The following is a 20,734-nucleotide window of genomic DNA, read 5'->3' as shown; positions in this document are numbered from 1 at the left end:
TAAAATCCAAAATAGACTTTTTTTATTTCATTTTTAAGATTTGTAGCTGTGGACGATCAACCTGTTTACCAGCATCCTTATATGTTTAATATGTTGCTCCATAAACACCAAGAAATAATATGAGAAAAACTCAGTTGTTAAAAACACTGAAAACTAGAAACTATTTCTATCTGTGGAGCTCCCAGAATACGTCATTTGTAAAAATTACCGATTGTTAACTAATTTCTTAATGCATGTTTCAAAGTTTTAGCTCGAAGGTTTTGAGCCTCCACCCTTGCTGTTCCTAGACTATCAGAAAGTGCCGCCCCCTGAAGGATACTTCTTTTAGGCGGGCTGTCTCTTGTGAAGCTTCCTTGTCCTGAGTTTTACACATTTCATTCAGCTGATTTAAAAGTGATAGACTGGAATCTTGACTGTTGTAGTTTTAATTTAAAAAAAACTCAAATATTTCTGCATAAAAGCAGCCACACTGTCTGGCAGGAAGCTCAGATCTTTATGGTAATTTCAATTCTGTCCAGCTGACACTCTGTCTATATCATCTCTGAAGATATGGGAACATAAATATACTTCAACATGTTCATGAAGCAACAGCTTCTCAAACTGAGGACTTAACAGGAGCTGTGTCTGCAGCTCACAGCTGGATGAAGTCAGGCTGAACTTCCTGTCTTTGACAGTCTTTGACAGGCTGCTCTCCCCTGTGGACCTTCATGTGTGACTCCACTGAGCGTTTCTCCTGGTACCTCTTCCCACACTCCTGGCAGCTGTAGGGTTTTTCCCCTGTGTGAGTTAGCATGTGTCTCTTCAGGTCGATCTTCTGTACGAAGCCCTTATTGCAGAGCTGGCAGCTGTAGGGTTTCTCCTTCTTGTGGAACCTCTCGTGTGTCTCGAGTGAGATTTTCTGGCGAAACCTCTTCCCACAGAGGCTACAGATAAATGGCTTCTCACCCGTGTGGATCCTCATGTGAGAGTCCAGGTTTCCGATCTGCCTGAAGTTCTTCCCGCACACCCTACAGGTGTATGGCTTCTCCCCAGTGTGGATCCTCTTGTGAACATCCAGGTGTTGGCTCATGGTGAACTTCTTGCCGCAGACCTCACAGGAGTATATTCGTGGTTTCCCTCCCATGTGGCTCTTGATGTGCCTCTTTAGGACTGTGTTTTCTATGAAAGTCTTCCCACAGAACTCGCAGATGAACGGCCGCTCACCAGCATGCAGCTTCATGTGCCTCTCCAGCGATCCCTTTCTGGGGAAGTCCTTCCCACAGTCTTTGCACCTGAATGGTTTCTGGCCCGTGTGTGTCCTCATGTGGATCTCCATGTCTCTGAAGCTTATGCCACAAATGTCGCAGATCCGGCTTGTTTCTCTGTGACTCTGGATGTGCAGCTGCAAACTCTCAGAGGACTCTGCACGCTCTCCACAGATGCCACAGAGACAATCAGGGTGGTTTAGATGTGTCTCTGCATGCCTCACAAAGTTTCCTTTGTTGTGAAACGCATTGCTGCAGACCTTGCAGCAGTGAGAAGGGGTCAGGCTGGGTTTTCTGTGCCGGCTACTGATGGTCGTTTGCTCATCTGATCCATGGCACCGGATATGTCGCCTCAGCTCAGCACTCTTTGCAAATTCTTTTCCGCAAAAGCTGCAGCTGAGCGGTGTCTGTCCGTCGTGAGCTTTCATGTGTCGTTCAAGCGAGCTGCCTTGACTGAACTCTTTGTGGCAGATGTTGCAGGTGAATGGCTTCTCTGCCGTGTGGATTCTCATGTGGGTTACCATGTTGCCCTTCTGATTGAAGCCTTTCCCGCAGACAACGCAGCTAAAAGGTTTCTCTCCAGTGTGCATCCTCATGTGCATCTCCTGAGCTCGGATTGAGGGAAACTTCTTGCCGCAGACATCACATGTCTTGGTGCTGTCACGGTGCATCTGGAGATGCAGCATTAGGCCATCACTGGACTCAAAACGCTCACCACACAGACCACACAGACAGTCGGCCTCTTTCAAGTGCTTCTCCACGTGCTTCATCAGAAAGCCTTTCCTGTCAAAGGACTTCCCACACACTCTGCAAAGGTGAGACACCAACTGCTTGTCGTTCTCACATTGTTCTTCGTCTCCTGTTGGATCATCTGGAGAGGCCAGCTGGCGATCCAGTTCAGAGATGGTCTGTGGTCTGGAGGATGTGCCAGGCAGAGTCTCCTTCAGTTGGTTGTCTATCGAGTTGCTTGGCTTCAGACGTTTCTTGTCAGAGAGACTCGTGACGCCAACTGACAAACACAACTCTGGAGAGAAAATACATGACATGTGATTATTTAAATCATGTGACTCTATCACTTTTTTTTAAAGGTTTATGTGTTACCTAAACACTAGCCCCGCCCATACTTTCCCTCTGATGCCCTTTCTGCATGGTCCACGCCAGAAGCCTGATTTGTTTTGCACACACTTTTGCTTCTTTTGTTTCCTGTCATTGCTGTAGTTTAAAATTAATCATTTTCTTGCTGTCGTGGGATTAAATTTACTGAACTACTGATACCTGAACTTTGTATATTACATTAATGTTTATACCAGAGTTTGCTTCAGTAATGTTGAGGCGCGGGATTTGGAGAGACCAGTTACTGATAGTGTTCCAGTACATGTTTTTCCATCCAAGTATGTTTTTACTGCATTGGTGGTGTTTTTTGAGATCACTGTCATGCTGAAAATAAAACTCTGCAGTAATGCTTAAACTTCCATCTGTTAATACATTCAGTTGCTTTTTTACCAAAGGAACAATAGTGCAGGAACCACAAGTAAAGCCACACATTAATTTGATCATTTCTATCCTGCAGACAAAGCTTTTACCACCACTCACATTTAATTATTAGTTATTATTAATCTGTGGCTCTCTTCCAGTGGGTCTTTGTCCTGTCTTCCTCACCTCACCCCCCACCAGTCGTAGCAGGTGGCTACCCCTCGATGAGCCTGATCCTGCCACAGGTTTCTTTCTGTTAAAAGGGTGTTTTTCCTTTTCACTGTGGCCAAGTGCTTACTCATGGGGGGGGGGGGCATCTGATTGAGTCAAAGTCAGCTTTATTGTCAAACACCATATGTACAGTCATACACAGGAATTTAAAACTGAAATGCTCCCATGGCCCTCATTGTGCACTAAAACAATATAGAGATAAAAATAAAATAACAGTCTTATATACAACACAATACAATACAATCTTTTATAAACAACAGTGTCCAACACAATCCAAGTGTTCGTGGGCAAGAGTTTGTGTGCAAGTGGGGTGGAGGAATCAGTGAAAAGGTGGCGATGCTACATGACAGGTTTGCCCTTGCTGTTCTTAGGCTCACCTCATCCCCGGCTCTGAAGGCCACATTACATGTTTCCCCGTATAGGAATTTTCACGTGTTTCTCCAGTTTGGGCAGTCTTTTGGTCTGCATGATTCAAATCGCCCACCAGGATGAGAAAAGCATCTGGGTGGGCCTTCTGCTGCTCACTGACATGCTGATACATTTCATTCAGTGCCTCACTCCAATTGTTGTTAATGGAGCAGGGAGGGATATAAACAGCAACAAACAGTATGGCTGAAAATTCTCTCAGTAGGTAGAATGGTCTGCAATTGATGATCATAGTAGCAGAGGTGAACAGTGTTTGCAAGCCACAACAGGGTCGCAGCACCAGGCATCATCGATGTAAACACAGAGTTCCCCTCCATGAGCCTTACCCCCTACCCCATTCCAAAAGTGCATGAATGGCGCTTTTGGGAATGTTAACATGTGGAAACATGTTAAGCCATGTTTCCACAAACACGAAGACCCAACACTCCCTCATTGACTTCGAAGTGGACCAAAGTAAGCGAGCCTGATCCAGCTTGCTGTCCAGGGGAGTGCACATTGGGACAGTTCAATGGTGGGAATAGCGGGTTTGTGTGGATTAGCCGCTAACCTACTCCGGATGCCTCCGCGCTTACCCCTCTTCTGTTTCCTCTCACACCGCCTGAGACATTTCCACTGTGGGCGAGATCTAGTAGCAAGGGTCGGTGATAAATGCCTCCGAAGCAGTCCGCAGTGCTCTAGTGTAATTTGTAGTTCTTCCGTGTATCGTGAATTTGCTTCTGTTGATTTTGAGCACCGGGAGGAGGCCCCGGGGCAGACCCAGGACACGCTGGAGAGATTATATCTCTCGGCTGGCCTGGGAACGCCTTGGTATTCCCCCGGATAAGCTGGAGGAGGTGGCTGGGGAGAGGGAGGTCTGGGCCTCTTTGCTTAGGCTGCTGCCCCCGCGACCCGGCCCCGGACAAAGCGGATGAAAATGGATGGATGGATGGATGATTTTGAGCATGCACTCACGACTGTACCTTACAACAATATAAAGCACCCTGAGGTGACTGCTGTTGTGATTCAGTTCTTTATAAATACAACTGAATTGAATTGAACTGAATTAAATGTTTTTTAAAGCCCTTACGAATAAGAACTATTTTGCTCTAGAAGTACAGAAAGGACCACATAACATCTCTTTGTCTCGGACCATCTCCAGCATCTTTTTCCATCTTCATGCATCTGGTCTCCTTCTGTCATTGCACAGTTTCTTATGTCTGCTCCTTTATTCCAGCATCATCACATCAACACTGTTTCAGCTCGGTCTGTATTTTAATCCTAAATTTGAAACGAAGTCTCAAGCATTCTTGAGCCTCGTGTTAGTTTAGTACTTACTTATGTGAAACTAATAAACGTGATGTGTTTACTGGCTAAACTCCCACACTGACAGGTAATGTTTCCTGATAGCACTGTGTGCAAATACTTCAATAAATCCATGTAGTATTCGGAGTATTTAAATGCAGAAAGGAGATAAAGTTATCATTGAAAATCAGTTTATACATATACATTCAGATCTGTCGTATATAAACAGAAGAATGAGCACTAAAAGATCTGGGGGAGGACCGTGAGCGCGCCAGTAAATGGGACTAATTGAGGCTGCAGTGTGGTGCTGAATGTGGACACTGACCTTTGCGCTCCCCACCGGGATCTTCCGCGCCTCTCTCGGCCGCTCTGCTCGCTTCGAACGCGTTGAGGATGAGCTCGATGGCCGCCGACAGCCGCTCCACCAGCAGCTCCCGTAGCTCCGGCAGCTCGGCTCGGCTGCGTTCATGCAGCAGCCGGAAGATCTCCTGAGCGGCCGCCGCCATCCGCTGCTCGATGGTGGCCTTCAGCCTGCGGCTCTCGGACCGCTTTTTCGACATTTTGCAGCGAACAAAGAGCAGAATGTAAACAGGACGAGACACTTCCGGGATCGCCGGGCAAGCGTCACTGGAGGCGGACGCTCATTTCCTGCGTGAACCGGAATGTGACTCTACAGCTGCTGTTATGCTACCAGCTAAAATCCGACAGAAACGTCCGACAGAGAAATAAGGTGTAAAATTATTCAGGTTTCACTTTAAAGTGTCCAGCTTTCACTTTTCTTCCAGTGTCGTGTAAACGCCTCAAATGTCAATGCATCACGTGACACGAAATTTGTCAAAAACACCTCAATTTAAAATGTCTTCACTAATTCACAGAGATCTACAGCTTCAATAATAAAGCTTTAGGTAAATTGTCAATTAACAACGTCTCCTGTTAATTTCTGCATGTACCAGAACCATTAACAAGCAGATACTGAGTTTAAATATAGAGGTTAGTGAAGACACCATCCAACTTGTCACATAGTGTTAACGTCTGTCGAACTGACCGTTACTCTTTAATACAATAAAATAAAATAAATCTTTAAAAAAGATTATTAAAGAATCTTTAATAAAATAATTCTGACGTTTCACAGGCACATCATGACCAGATTTCAAAAATCAGAAGAGTCTGGAGCTGGATTTCTAATAATAAAAACTGCAATATCGTATTGGTAGGAAGTATATGGGAACAGAAACCTCTGGACTCGTTTTTTATGCTTGGAGAGCTGACCATTATTTGCGAAGGACATTATGGGCTGGTGGAGTGGATATTATGCTACTGTCCTTAGCACTGCTTTTTCGGGTTTACCTCTGACATGAGACAGAAAGCAAGTGATCTGAGAGGTCTGGATTTCTTATAATGTTCCCAATGATGCTGCATGATTCTCACACTATATGAATGTTAAAACTGCACCTTCATTCAAAGCAGTGTTGAGGGGGGGGGGGTATTTAATTTTATTTAGGGCAGCTAATGAGACAGATTTCAGGTCTAAAAGCTTCAGATGGGAGTATAAACGTCATAGCTGTGCAGATGTCCCATCTGAAAAAGAAGAAGGATGTGCCAGACCAGTGGCTGGTCAGAGGATCCCTGGGACTTGATTCAATGCCTTCAAAGTGCCTTTTAAACAGTCTGTGACCTGGAGAGTCAGGACCTTCATGACTAGGTACTACAAACTGATCGACATCCTGCAGTCCTACTTTTACATCAAGATCTTCATCAAAGACCACCATGTTCCCTCTGATGCCTCCATCCTGAGCTTCAAATGGGAAGCGAGGCACTTCCTGAATGAGAGCCAGGACAATGACAAGCTGATTTAAGTCCACTGCACCTATGGCGTGAACCACATTGGGTACCTGGTCTGTAGGTACCTAATTGACGTGGATGGGCTGGATCCACCAGCAGAGCTGGAGCTCTTTAACTCCTCCGGCAGAGGTCATTGCTTCAAGAGGCAGAACTGCCTGAATGACCTGCAGAGCTCCACCAAGAGGAGCAAATAAGGCATGGAGGACCCTAAAGAGTTCAAAAGCAGTGGGCTCCAACAGGTGTCTGCTCACCTTTCAGTTATTTATGATGATGAGTGAATGAACAGCGTTCCTCCGAGGTCCTGCTGAAAATCTCCAGTCGCGAATCTTATCCAATTCTTTCTCTTTTCCCAGCCTGCCTCAAGCAGCAAAATAATTCATGCTCTCGAGTTAGAAAGCCACAGTCTGCAGTAGTTTGCTGTAACCAACTTTTGGAAGAGAGATGTCTTTTAATTTTTGGACTCTCTAGAGGAGCTTTAAAAGGAGGCTCTCATCTGAAACAAGAATTTTCTTCTTTGCTGCCCCTCTCAAAGGCTTGTGTTTATTATCCATTTTACATCCTCTGATCCAAGAGTAGGAGAAACTGTGGTAAACTAAACTGTTCAGGGCAGACTGAAAATTTGGCTCACACACTGACCTCGTTATTGGGACTGTGCTCATGTTTGATATCAACATCCCTTATTTGCCCTCACCCAGAGGTGGGTAATGGCAAATAAGGAGAACCAGAACTGGTCCACTTTAATACGTCTATCATCAAGGTCATGTGATGTGACCAAAAGCTCCAGAACAGCAGCAGTTTTTTGACTACTGAAAACAAACCCTTGCTGACTTTCTGACACCTACAGGAGAAACTAATGCACAATGATCAAAAGCAGCATGAATAAAATAGAGTTCAGCTTAACAAAATGGAAAACATCAAAAAAATCCCTACCCCTTACTGGAGTTAAAGCCATCACAGCCATTTTTAATCTATCTGGTTAAAATAATGATATAGTATTCCTCCAACACTGTTTTTTCTAGTCACAGAATTTACGATTACCTTTGACAGTAAATGTTTTGTAACTGGTAGTCTGGGATTTTATTACTCTTCCTGTTAAAAGAAAAATTGTACTTTGAGAAAAGAGAAGGTGTGGAAACTATCAAAGTTCAAACCAGATCTGTCCCTTCCTTTATTACCTCCAAATGAAAGAAGTTTAAATTTAAGCCAACAATATTTATCTGTGTGCTGATTTTTTGACGTTGAAGCTGAACAGTTAAGTCTGCACTTTTAACGAAGGGCTTCTTTACATACTTCAGGGCTTGTTAGAGGCTTAGAGAGCCTTATTGTCATTTATTGTCATTGTGCAGTTTCTTGCACAGCGAAATTGGGTAGCTGAACCACAAAGGTGCTAAAGTAAGAAGAAGAGAAACCAATATACAACGAAGGCGGAAAATAAATAAATAATTAAATAAATAGAATAAAATAAAAAACAGTGTATATGCATACATATGTGAGTGGAACTATATACATGGTGTATGTGTAGGAAACATTGAAACAGACTGGGACCAAAATAATTGCACATGAGCCAAAAATATTGCACAGAACATAGAAAGACTGAGATATTGCACATAGATGATCAGCAGCAGTGTCAGGGTGGATGTGTTGGGGAAGTCTTTACACACTCTTAGTTTGCATTAAGAGTTCTGACAGCCCACAGGAAGAAGCTGTTCTTTAGTCTGTTGGTTTTGCACCTGATGGCAGGATGTTGAAGAGGTGGTGGTTAGGATGGAGGTGGTCCTTTATAATTGCCCTGGCTCTGGAGAGACATCTTGAGCTGGCAATTAAGTCCAGGGAGGGGAGCGGACAGCTGATCACCTTCTCTGCAGTTCTGATGACCCTCTGTAGTCTCTTCTTGTCAGCTGTTGTGCAACCAGCGTACCACACAGGGATGGCGTGCACCAGCACACTCTCGGTAGTGGCACGGTAGAAGGACTTTAGGAGTTCAGTCTGCAGCCTGTTCAATCTCAGAACCCTCAAGAAATGGAGGCGCTGCTGGGCTTTCTTTACTAGGGCTGATGTGTTTGTGGACCAGGATAGGTCCTCGGATATGTGGGTGCCGAGGAACTTAGAGGACACCCTCTCCACATTGTTCAGGGCCCTATTTCAGGAAGCCGGTTTAGTGCAAACTCTGAGTAAGTATACCCTGAGTTAACGAAAACTCTGGGTTTTCGGTTTCACAAAGCGAGTTCTGATGAAGCCTGAGTGAGTTACTATGACGACACACTCCGTGAAGCTAACCTGCCCCCTAGCAGGTTTACTACAACTAACCCTGACTGTCTCCGCCTCTTTGTCGGAAACCTGACAGTAGGAAGTGTCGGACATGGCGTGCCCCTACCTCGAAGAGCCAGTAGATCTTGAAGCCCAAATTCTCCGCAGAGCTCTCCGCCGGGAGAGAGTGATCAGAGCGCGTTTGGACATTTTATCATTCCCTGATGATTTTCTGTGCGAACGTTACCGTTTCTCAGCACAATCTATAATTTATTTGAATAACATCCTCAGGCCTAATATTGCGCATGTGACACATCGCGGACATGCTCTCAGTCCATTACATATTCTTTGTACTGCACTCCGTTTCTTTGCAAACGGGAGCTTTCTGTACAATATTGGTGACGCTGAGCACGTTTCCAAGGCTACCGTCTGTCGGGCAGTCAGGAATGTTACAGTTGCACTGAAACGTCTCCTGCACTCGTTTGTGGTGTTCCCCGGTCATAGACCCACAAGATTTATCAAAGAGGGATGCCACAAAATTGCAGGTATCAGGATGAACAAAACCCAATGCATGATGTGGTGATACTTGAACTACTACTTAAATGGTACATTAATTTCCAGGGTTCCCAGGCGTGATTGGCTGTATAGATGGCACTCACATTCCAATCATTGCTCCTTCAGTAAATGAAGGAGACTATGTGAACAGGAAGTCTTTCCACAGCATCAATGTACAGGTACATAGTTCCCTGTAGCATTTCACACTAACAAGTGATGGCATCATAGTAATGGATGCTAATTTGTGTTCTCTGCACTGTGTAGATCATATGTGATGCTGCCAACATCATCACAAATGTGGAAGCCAAGTGGCCAGGCTCTGTACATGACTCACGAATCTTCCGGGAATGTACACTGAGCACCAAATTTGGACATGGTGGGTCGAAGTTACTGTGAAATATACAGAGACCAATTGCCACAGGGACGTTTGCACTGACATGTATTCTTCTGTCCTAGGAGAGTTCACTGGCCACTTGCTTGGTGATAGGGGTTACCCATGTTTACCCTATTTGCTCACCCCTTACCCTGACCCTGAACCGGGCCCACAGCAGCGTTATAATCTGGCCCATTGCAGGACACGGGCCAGAGTTGAAATGACTATCGGAATGCTCAAGGCCCGGTTCCAGTGCCTGCAAAGACTCCGGGTCGCCCCAGAAAGGGCATGTGACATTATTGTGGCATGTGTGATTCTTCACAACATTGCCACGATTAGAGGTGAACACTGTCCAGCTGAACCAGACATCAGCAGTGATCCACACGATGAACATCCTGACCCTCCCACGAACGTACAGGATGGAAGAGCAGTCAGAGACACCATATGCCACAACCATTTCCTGTGACCCGTCACCTCAACATGTTACAAGACAAATACACAGATTCTGTGGTCAACTGGCTTTATTGGTCGCCCTGTATGTCCTGTACACAAAGTATAAATGCGTATATTAGTATGTTGTACAAACACTGACATGATCCGTCCATCTCTGATCACTCCACCCACCCTTAACTGTTGTTCCAGCAGTACAATCTCCAACTTGGACTTCTGGATCTGCAGCTTGAGGTGCACCATTTCCATGTCGCACTTCTATATTTTCCTGACCAGATATGTCTTGTACAGCTGCTTCACAGGGAGCTATTGCAACACAGGACATAGCATTGGCATCCATAGTACATGCCTACTTAGGTTGGTTGTAAATCAGTGCTGAACATCCTACTGTGGACAGGTTTGTTGTAGGAGTGGCTGGACCCTCTTCCTCTTCATTTCCAGCATCACTCTGCCAGGGACATAGTAAGTCCATGGTGTCATCATAGTACCACATTGTAGTCAGTTGTTATATTTTCCACTGTACGCTGTAAACCTCATGGTGTGTCTCTGTTGCGTCCTCCTCTGTAACAGCTGTCACTGTTTCGTCATCATATGCCTGTGGTGGAGACATTTAACAACATTGCTGTTCTACTGTTGACACATGTAGTCTGTGGAGTATTACGAGTACTCACAACTGCATGTTGGTCTGGCTCAACAGGGGGCTGCACCAGATGCAGTACACCATCACCATCAACTGGAAGAATATGGGGTTCATACAGGTCACTCATGACTTATGTGGGCGCAACTGGCAATTACCAGACATACCAATCACCATACACCTCATTGTCAGTATGCTCTCAGAGACAACCGACACTGAGGGAAGGCAAAATCAGTAGGTGTTAAGGTGGAAACGCTTTTATGAGTTTTATGTTGCATTACAGTATATGTTCATATGTTACTCTTAATAGGAAAAGAACAAAATGTACTACTCGCTCAGGAAGTTCACCCTGTGAGAGATTAACACACACACACACACACGCAAAATTAAAGGACACTGCTATGCTATAAATAAAGACGAACTACTGCAGCTCGGTGTGAGTGAGTGTCTCCCTGAGCCCTCACCCGTGCAGCACGTTAACAGTCTCCAAGTGTCTCAGTGTTGTTTATTCACCTGACTGTTTGATAACTGTAAATCTCTGACAGTAGGACAATGACTTCACTACGACATAGTTCATTTTGGTCAAGGTGACTGTGAAGAATGGATGTATACACATCATGTATTGTTTTGGATTTACCTCTTATGTAGGCACTTGTGTCTTGCGGGGTTATTGCCACAGAGGATGTCCCCGCAGAGATGCCTTCAGCCACAGGGCGCCCACTGTTTTGGCTGAGGGCCAACTGCTCAGCCTCTGTGAGTGGTGGTGGTGGAGGACCCCCACCTGTTTTTCGGGCCTCCGCTTTTTTTCTGTTGGCTATAATGGGCCACATTTGAGCATACAGAGTAAGCAAATGTGTACTTGTAATGTGCTCAGATAATTTCAATGAGTGCTTACAGGCAGTAAGTTAATGTAGCCTCTAACTGCAATTGATTTACATCGGACAAACAGACCAAGCACTATGGCTCATAATACAATTACACCTTACCTGTTTGGACTATGTTTTTATATTTCATTTTTACTTGCTGCCAGGAACGTTTGGGGCCTGTTGGGTTGCACCTGCGCTCAAATCACATCACAAAATAACATGTATGACATAAAAAATGGAATAACATATACTAAGATAACGTGTTAAATGGGTGGAGATCCCTAGATCAATGTTTAAATTAACACTCACGCATTGACTCTGTCGGCTATGTTTTGCCATGCATGCTCCCTTTCTTTTGCAGCTGCGGCTGTGTTACTTTTTTTCTGCAAGATGTGCATGCTGTCGGCATATGCTGCCATCAGGGTTTCGGCCTCAAGCGCTGTGAAATACGTCGACCGCACCTTCTTTCCCTCTGTCTCCATGGTGACTCGCGTAATCTGTGCTCCACTAATCAGGGCTTTATGTATCCTCGTGCGCGCGTTTAACTTGGGGTTAAAGCAACTCCGCATTGACTGAACTAATTGTTATCAGCCTTTCTGAAACCGAATATTCCGAGTTGGACAGTTCGGGGTTACTCAACCCCGTGTATCATTTTTAACTCTGAGTTTTCTAAACCGGCTTCCTGAAATAGGGCCCAGGTGTTTGTTCTATGTTTGCAGAAATATCAAAGAGACCACCTATAACAACATTTTGGAAGGAAAGCACCATGTCGGTCTTTAAGCCTAGATCTTTGCAGACTCTGGTTCTAACCAGATTTAAAGGAATTTGTTAGAATATGATGATATGGATGTTTGGGTTTTCATACTGAACAAATTAGGAGTGTTTGTAGAAACATTTTGATTATTGTTCAATTCTGGTTGTTGAATTAGAGGAAAAGGAAATGTTTATTTTTTTTCATAAGTACCAGCAGTCCATTTGGAATGAGCCCCAGTAATGTCATTTAGATTCAATTTAGACACTTTTTGGTGGGTTTTTGTAATTTATCATTATCCTTTGCTGCTTGGATCATTTCATGTACACATTCGCCAAATAAGGCTTGTGTACTCCAAGACTATTAAATTCCTCCACAGGAAGGGGAAATATTTCTCCCTGCTGAGAATTGTCACAATAAAAGCATAGAACAGTCTTTAGTAATCTTGTTCAGACACACAGGAAACTAAAGTGTAATTCAAACATTTTATTAAAACAGCTTAAAACCAGCAGCAGTTTCAGATCTGCTCCACCTATCAGATGAGTGTGGTTGTATGTGACATCACTTGGGGGTAGTCCTTTGGATTGCAGGACTTAGAGCTTTTAGAGTAGCTGCAGGTCTCTGGAGTGCCTTAATGACCTGCAGACCCAGAGTCCTCATTGGATGCAGGGATGCAGTCCTAGCACGCCTGCTAGGACTGGGACCAGGACCAAGGTCTGCTGGGTCAGATACAGTGTGGGGGTCTCCTCTGTTCCGATGAAACAGGGACTCCCGTCGCCGTGTGCAGGGGCTCACAGCCAACACATTGCGGAAACCGTAGGGCGTGGTCACCTTCGGCACGTGACACAGCGACATAGCTGCACGTGTGGTCAGGTCCATGTCTACGTCCGCAGATACTGCAGCGGCATTGTGAGGGTGAATGACTGGTAGGGGTGTGTGGAATCTGGGAGAGGATGCAGGGCTAGGTGGGTTCTCAGGGGGGCGCTCACTATCACCACCATGATGAGAAAGTAGTCTGGTCCGCTCCGGGGACACCGGATAAGGCCGCGGCGTGCAGGGTAGGAGAAAGAAACTCGGGATCTTCTCCGGGGTTAGAACCAGAGTCTGCAAAGATCTAGGCTTAAAGGCCGACATGGTGCTTTCCTTCCAAAATGTTGTTTATAGGTGGTCTCTTTGATATTTCTGCAAACATAACAAACACCTGAACATGATTGTGATTATCACATGTCCTTCCTGAGGCTGTGGGACAGGAAACATTAAACTGGATGCATGCATACATTAAAGTTTCAGCTCTAATGTGCAGCCATCACCTTAGAAACAAATGGCAGCCCTGAACATGCTTAGATAAAATCATTCACAGCAATTCAGGTATTCCATTTTACCACTCTGGGGCATTTCCACTAAAATACATATATACACACACACACACACACACACACACACACACACACACTATTTTGAAGTACAATTTAATCTCTATTTTGCATAACAGTGGTGACATCACATATTAAATGACTGGCTTTTAACACTTCATGGTTTGGGAAAATAACCATTTAATAATTTTCTCCCTTCAAGCTCATCCCATCATCCATTCACACCATTTGAGAAAATTCTAATCCTGTGAGAGGTTTAAAAGTTTCAACCCTATTAAATAAAATCACTATCAATTTTAGAAAAATGCATACTCAGAGCTGCAAACATTAATTTCTTGCAGCAATTTTTAAGTGTTCATTCACATGGACGTCTTGCTGACCTTACATGTTTGGTGTACAAAATATTGATTTATGCATGCAGTGGAAAAAAGATTCACGCTTCATGCGATTCACATGAAGACCAGAAAATAATTTAACATGTTTATCAGCCATATGATCAATTTTATGATACAAAGCAGAAAAGTAGAGCCCAGCTTAACAGAGTTGATAACTGCTTTCACAATACTGTTATTTTCACCTGTGGTTTGGGTTTGTTTAAGCTGCCAGCGCAAAGCAAAGCTGGCTGTGTTAAACTTTGTAGTCACAACCTTCTGATGAACATGTTACTGGGAAAAATCTTAATTCTTGGTCAGAACCATTTCATCTACAGCAGTTGTGTCCAACTCGAGTCCTTGAGAGCTACTGTTCTGCAGCTTTTAGATGCATCCCTACTCTAACACAGCTGAATCAAATGGTTGGATTACCTCCTCAGCATGTCATCAAGTTTGGCAAAGGCCTGATGCCATTCATTTGATTCAGGTGTGTCAGAACAGGGATTGTCTAAAAGTTGCAGGACAGTAGTTCTCGAGGACTTGAGTTGGACACCCCGATCTACAGCAATTCTGAAGCTGCAGGGACGCTGAGAGAAAAAAAAAAAAAAAAAAAAAAAAAAGGGCAGATGTCTTGGCAAGCATCTCTCAATCTTTGGAACCACTGAACTGGACCTGACTGGGTTCACTCACCAAGGACTAAGCACACAAAGTTCATGAAAGCAATTAAACTTTGATTACAAATCATGTACATTTCCTAGAGTGACTGAGAAGGTTTTAGAGGCACTGAAGGACTAGAATTTAGTTAGCTTTGTGCACCAAGTGTCTCAAACCGTTTATTTGTGTGATAAGTTAAACCTGTGTGATAAGTTGAGCGTGTGCTCAACTTATCAGGAACAGGAACTATTTAGAGGCTGTACTTCACAAAACGTGGGTGTGGAAGTCCTGCAGTCAAACATTTGAAAGCCTTGTAAACACTAAAGAGGTTTGAAGACTCTATATACACATAATGTAGCTGAAGTCAAAGTTGTCACTTAGCAGAAACAGTCACATCAGAAGATCTCTGTATTACTCTGCCTGTTGCTGCTCACCTCATGGACAATATAACATTCAGGTGGGGGCAGCACGTCCTCACATCCACACCTTCAGGCTTCCAGAACAACCTGATAGTTTGTCTGCACACGCTCAACTTATCACACAGGGTTCACTCTCAGGTGTATTTGAGCAGCAGCCAATGACACCACACACCTGTTAAAGGTGTAGTCCACCTTAATTACAGTGGAATCATCTGATTTACGTGGCTCTCAATTTATTTTATTTCTACTTTGTTTTCTTTTGGATGTCTGATGCTTTTAAAAAGACATTTTATTTTGTATCTTTTCTTTCTCACATTTTAGGAACCTTTACATGTTCATAATCTGTTTTCTCCTTCACTGATCTAAGAATTTGATTTTAGGAACAATCTTTTTCACTTTTTTTGTATCAATGAATCTGTTAATATATCACAGACCGTTCTAACCCTGTGACTTTTTGTTGGATTAAGGAGCTTTTTCCAACATTGATCCCATGCTTATGTTTCATTATTTAGGTTTCTTTCTGATAACACAGGATTTATGTTACATGGTAAACAACTGCTTAGTTATCACAAAGAGGGTGGGGCCATGCTGACTTAACCACACTACATTCATATTCTTCAGGTTTCCAGATGAAGACCACCTCCATATTCCTCCTGCTTCATTTCATGTTTTTAAAGACATCTGGACATTTTCACTGACTTTTTTTTTTAATACAGGGTATATCAGAGATTTACAATGTTCATAAGTGCTAAATGTGTCCCCTCCAGACACACAGCGTATGTCAATATGACAGTCAAACTCAGCCCATATGGTGAGCAGGGCCCTATTTCAGGAAGCCGGTTTAGTGGAAAATCTGAGTAAGTATACCCTGAGTTAACGAAAACTCTGGGTTTTCGGTTTCACAAAGCGAGTTCAGCTGCAGCCTGAGTGAGTCACTATGACGACACACGCCGTGAAGCTAACCTGCCCCCTAGCAGGTTTACCACAACTAACCCTGACTGTCTCCGCCCCTTTGTCGGAAACCTGACAGTAGGAAGTCTCAGACATGGCGTGTCCCTTCCTTGAAGAGCCGGTAGATATCGAAGCCCAAATTCTCCGCAGAGCTCTCCGCCGGGAGAGAGTGATTCGAGCGCGTCTGGACATCTTATCATTACCTGATGATTTCCTGTGTGAACGTTACCGTTTCTCAGCACAATCTATAATTTATTTGGATAACATCCTCAGGCCATATATTACGCATGTGACACATCGCGGACATGCTCTCAGTTCTGTACATATTATTTGTATTGCACTTCGGTTTTTTGCAAACGGGAGCTTTCTGTATAATATTGGTGACGCTGAGCACGTTTCCAAGGCTACCGTCTGTCGGGCAGTCAGGAATGTTACAGTTGCACTGAAACGTCTCCTGTACTCGTTTGTGGTGTTCCCCGGTCATAGACCCACAAGATTCATCAAAGAGGGATGCCACAAAATTGCAGGTATCAGGATGAACAAAACTTAATTTATGATGTGGTGATACTTGGACTACTACTTAAATTTTACATTTATTTTCACGGTTCCCAGGCGTGATTGGCTGTACAGATGGCACTCACATTCCAATCATTGCTCCTTCAGTAAATGAAGGAGACTATGTGAACAGGAAGTCTTTCCACAGCATTAATGTACAGGTACATAGTTCCCTGTAGCATTTCAAACTAACAAATTATTTCATTATAGTAATGGATGCTAATTTGTGTTCTCTGCACTGTGAAGATCATATGTGATGCTGCCAACATTATCACAAATGTGGAAGCCAAGTGGCCAGGCTCTGTCCATGACTCACAAATATTCCGTGAATGTACACTGAGCACAAAATTTGGACATGGTGAGTTGAGAATACTTTAAAATATATAAAGACCAATTGCTTCAGGGACATTTGAACTGAAGTGTATCCTTCTGTCTCAGGAGAGTTCACTGGCTACTTGCTTGGTGATAGGGGGTATCCATGTTTACCCTATTTGCTTACCCCTTACCCTGACCCTGAACCGGGCCCACAGCAGCGATATAATCTGGCTAATTGCAGGACAAGAGCCAGAGTTGAAATGACTATCGGAATGCTTAAGGCCCGGTTCCAGTGCCTGCAAAGACTCAGGGTCACCCCAGAAAGGGCATGTGACATTATTGTGGCATGTGTGATTCTTCACAACATTGCCACAATTAGAGGAGAACACTGTCCTTCTGAACCAAACATCAGCAGTGATCCAAACCATGAACATCCTGACCCTCCCACGGACATACAAGATGGAAGCGCAGTCAGAGACACCATATGTCACAATCATTTCTTTTGACCCATCACCTCAACATGTTGAAAGAAGAATAAACAGATTTTTTGTTCAACTGGCTTTATTGGTCGCCTGTGTTTCCTGTACACAAAGTATTAAAAGATGTAAACCTCATAGAGTGTCTCTGTTGCTTCCTCCTCTGTAACAGCTGTCAATGTTTCTTCATTATTTTCCTGTAGTAAAGAAATAAACAACATTGCTGTTCTACTGTAAACTCATATAATCTGTGGAGTATTACTCACAACTGCATGTTGGTCTGGCTCAACAGGAGGCTGCACCAGATGCAGTACACCATCACCATCAACTGATAGAATATGAGGTTTATACAGGTCACTTATAACTTACAAGGGACCAAATGGCAATTAACAAACATACCAAGCACCTTACACTTCATTGTCATTATGCTCTCAAAGACAACCAAGACTGAGGGAAGGCAAAATCAGTAGGAAAATAACTTCACTACAAAATAATTCATTATGGTAAAGAGTTTATCAAATGAATGTGTCGCACTGCAAAGGTGACTGTGAAGAAAGGATGTATGCACATCATGTATTATTTTGAATTTACCCCTTATGTAGGCACTTGTGCCCTGTGGGGTTATTGACTCAGAGGATGTCCCCGCAGAGATGCCTTCGGCCACAGGGCGCCCACTGTTTTGGCTGAGGGCCAACTGCTCAGCCTCTGTGAGTGGTGGTGGTGGAGGACCCCCACCTGTTTTTCGGGCCTCCGCTTTTTTTCTGTTGGCTATAACGGGCCACATTTGAGCATACAGAGTAAGCAAATATGTACTTGTAATGTGCTCAGATAATTTCAATAAGTGCTTACAGAGGGGAAATTAATGTAGCCTCTAACTGCAATTGATTTACATCGGACAAACAGACCAAGCACTATGGCTCATAATACAATTACACCTCACCTGTTTGGACTATATTTTTATATTTCATTTTTACTTGCTGCCAGGCACGTTTGGGGCCTGTTGGGTTGCACCTGCGCTCACATCACATCACAAAATAAAATGTATAAAATAACAAATAAAATAACATATGATAAAATAACGTGTTAAATGGGTGGAAATCCCTAGATCAATGTTTATATTAACACTCACGCATTGACTCTGTCGGCTATGTTTTGCCATGCATGCTTTTGCAGCTGAGGCTGTGTTACTTTTTTCCGCGGAATTTGCATGTTATCGGCATATACTGCCATCAGAATTTCGGCCTCAAGCGCTGTAAGATGCATTGACCGCGCCTTCTTTCCCTCCGTCTCCATGGTGACTCGCTTAATCTGTGCTCCGCTTATCAGGGCTTTATGTATCCTCGTCCGCGCGCTTCACTTGGGGTTAAAGCAACTCCGCGTTGACTGAACTAATTGTTATCAGCCTTTCTGAAACGGAATATTCCGAGTTGGACAGTTCGGGGTTACTCAACCGTGAGTGTCGTTTTTCACTCTGAGTTTTCTAAACCGGCTTCCTGAAATAGGGCCCAGGTCTGCAGGTTTTTTGGTAAATAAGAAATCACTTTTTAGCGCAACACCAGGAACCATGTGAAACTCCATAATATGTTCTTTCAAGCTGTATGTGTTTTAATGGTTACCGTGAACAGTTGCAGAATTCAAGTACTTTGAAATCTGATGATTCTTTCTGATACACCCTGTATTTTTTCTTTATTTCAGAGGTCACATAACTTAAAAACTTTGAACACTGGAGAATTCATGAAATGTAATGATCAGCCGACCACACCAGGCTTCATATTAAACCTACTCAGGGCAGTTTGTGATATGATGTTTAATCGTCATAATGTCCTCTCGATTTCCATGTACCTGTGGTCCTCAGGGGAAAAAAGGTCCCCATTTCATTTGAGTGTTTTTTAAAGTATAAAGTATAAATTTTCAATCAATTCAGTGTTACACTTTAGTTTTACTTAAGACCAACACATTAACACAAAATTTACCCTACATTTTACATTTTAGGGCCACCCGACCTTGTTTACATGAAGTATACTCTGTTTTTGAGCGAAAACAAAATGAGACAATAAAGTATTTAAATGTTTATATTATTATGACTATCTGAATAACCACAGAGTGTTGTATGTTGATTTTTAGTGAGAATGTTTTTTTTAATCATTTACAAATTTTAAATGGCAGCACATAATCACACCTGTGGTCCTCAGGGGTCAAAAATGTCCCCATCTGGTTTGATTGATACTTAATTAATATAAAGTGGATTTTCCCCCACTTTTAATTAAAACTTAATTCAAACACTTTGACACTATTTCTTTATTCCATATGTCTGATAAAACCTCATTTATACGAAATGTTTCAGGTGTTTTCAGGTAACAAAATAAATAAAATCATCAGTTATTGTGATTATCCTTTCACAACCAAAATTGGTTGCTTTAACAGATGATCACAGACGGGTATATGTCGAAGTTAATTTGGGAAGCTGTTTTTAAACTACTTCAAGTTTTTTACTGGCAGCAAATAATCACATCTGTTGTCCTTTGGGCTCAAAAATGACCTCAACTGGTTTGACTATTTATAAAGCAGTAAGTATAAAATATCATTCATCTCTGTGTTTCAAGGTCTTATTCAACTTTATTCTGACTCATTACATGATATTTTTCTGTTTTGGCATGGTAGGAACACCAGGGCATGGGTCTGAGTGAAGGCAAACTTTCATGAGAACAAAGGCGTGTCCATATTTGACACAAGTGCAGGAGGAAGCTCAGGTTTATTCCTCTGTACTGGTCCCATCATGGACAGCTCTTTTTCTGCAGTTGCAGGCCAAGGGCATATGAAGTAAACAAGGTGTTACTGGTGATTGTTTTCTTTTGGAAACCTTCTGCAATGTTAGGGACAACTCGCGGCCAGACGGTTTGCCATCATACACTCCATGTACAGCTGTACCTGGCATCACATACTGCCCATGTTTTTATCTTATTCAATCTCTGTGTGCTCTAGTCTGGAGTTATTACCTAGGTGTCCTTGGGCAAGTTACTGAACCCCAACTTGGTCTCTGATGCATCCATTGGCATTTGAAAATTAAAAAGCATAATACAAGCAGAATACATTGTATATAATGCTTTCAGTACTCGAGTAGAAAAGCCACTGAAGGAGTATGGGACCTGGCATATGTGCTTGGACTGTGGTAGATTGTCTTTCTCTTTGACGCACGAGAGAGTCATGCATCGTCTGTCACTGGGAAGGATAGAAGACCAGATCA

At 43.3% G+C, this 20,734-nt stretch overlaps 2 protein-coding genes and 2 long non-coding RNA genes across 4 annotated transcripts; 2 read left to right on the top strand and 2 right to left on the bottom strand.

Annotated features, from left to right (window-relative positions):
- On the bottom strand, nt 1–5,345 carry LOC146683549 (uncharacterized). Its single transcript, XM_085445258.1, has 2 exons — nt 4,981–5,345; nt 1–2,268 (listed from the first exon to the last, which is right to left on the bottom strand). Exons 1-2 carry the CDS (start codon nt 5,213–5,215, stop codon nt 632–634), a joined length of 1,872 nt encoding a protein of 623 aa, XP_085301384.1. The 5' UTR covers nt 5,216–5,345; the 3' UTR covers nt 1–631.
- Nucleotides 5,346–9,380: 4,035 nt separating this feature from the next.
- On the top strand, nt 9,381–10,097 carry LOC146683548 (uncharacterized). Its single transcript, XR_014917379.1, has 3 exons — nt 9,381–9,478; nt 9,564–9,675; nt 9,756–10,097. It is a non-coding gene; the product is annotated as an uncharacterized LOC146683548 (long non-coding RNA).
- Nucleotides 10,098–12,937: 2,840 nt separating this feature from the next.
- LOC146683547 (C2 calcium-dependent domain-containing protein 4A-like) lies at nt 12,938–13,530 on the bottom strand. The gene has a single exon (XM_085445558.1). It carries the CDS (start codon nt 13,508–13,510, stop codon nt 12,938–12,940), a length of 573 nt encoding a protein of 190 aa, XP_085301684.1. The 5' UTR covers nt 13,511–13,530.
- Nucleotides 13,531–16,046: 2,516 nt separating this feature from the next.
- On the top strand, nt 16,047–17,574 carry LOC146683546 (uncharacterized). Its single transcript, XR_014917378.1, has 2 exons — nt 16,047–17,057; nt 17,138–17,574. It is a non-coding gene; the product is annotated as an uncharacterized LOC146683546 (long non-coding RNA).
- The last annotated feature ends 3,160 nt before the right edge of the window (nt 17,575–20,734 follow it).

This window comes from Copadichromis virginalis, linkage group LG22, assembly GCF_057382275.1.
Source record: "Copadichromis virginalis isolate Kocher_CV1m ecotype Utaka linkage group LG22, C_Virginalis_male_GT1.1, whole genome shotgun sequence".
Classification (NCBI taxonomy): Eukaryota; Metazoa; Chordata; class Actinopteri; order Cichliformes; family Cichlidae; genus Copadichromis; species Copadichromis virginalis.
The sequence above is the reverse complement of the archived record's forward strand: the minus strand, read 5'-3'. Positions and strand labels throughout refer to the sequence as shown.

Bases quoted from the DNA above. Each gene is read 5' to 3' on its own strand.
- LOC146683549 (XM_085445258.1), bottom strand. From the start codon at position 5,215: ATGTCGAAAAAGCGGTCCGAGAGCCGCAGGCTGAAGGCCACCATCGAG. The intron at 2,269-4,980 runs GTCAGTGTCCAC...TTTTCTCTCCAG, and splicing joins TCCCGGTGGGGAGCGCAAAG to AGTTGTGTTTGTCAGTTGGC.
- LOC146683547 (XM_085445558.1), bottom strand. From the start codon at position 13,510: ATGTCGGCCTTTAAGCCTAGATCTTTGCAGACTCTGGTTCTAACCCCG.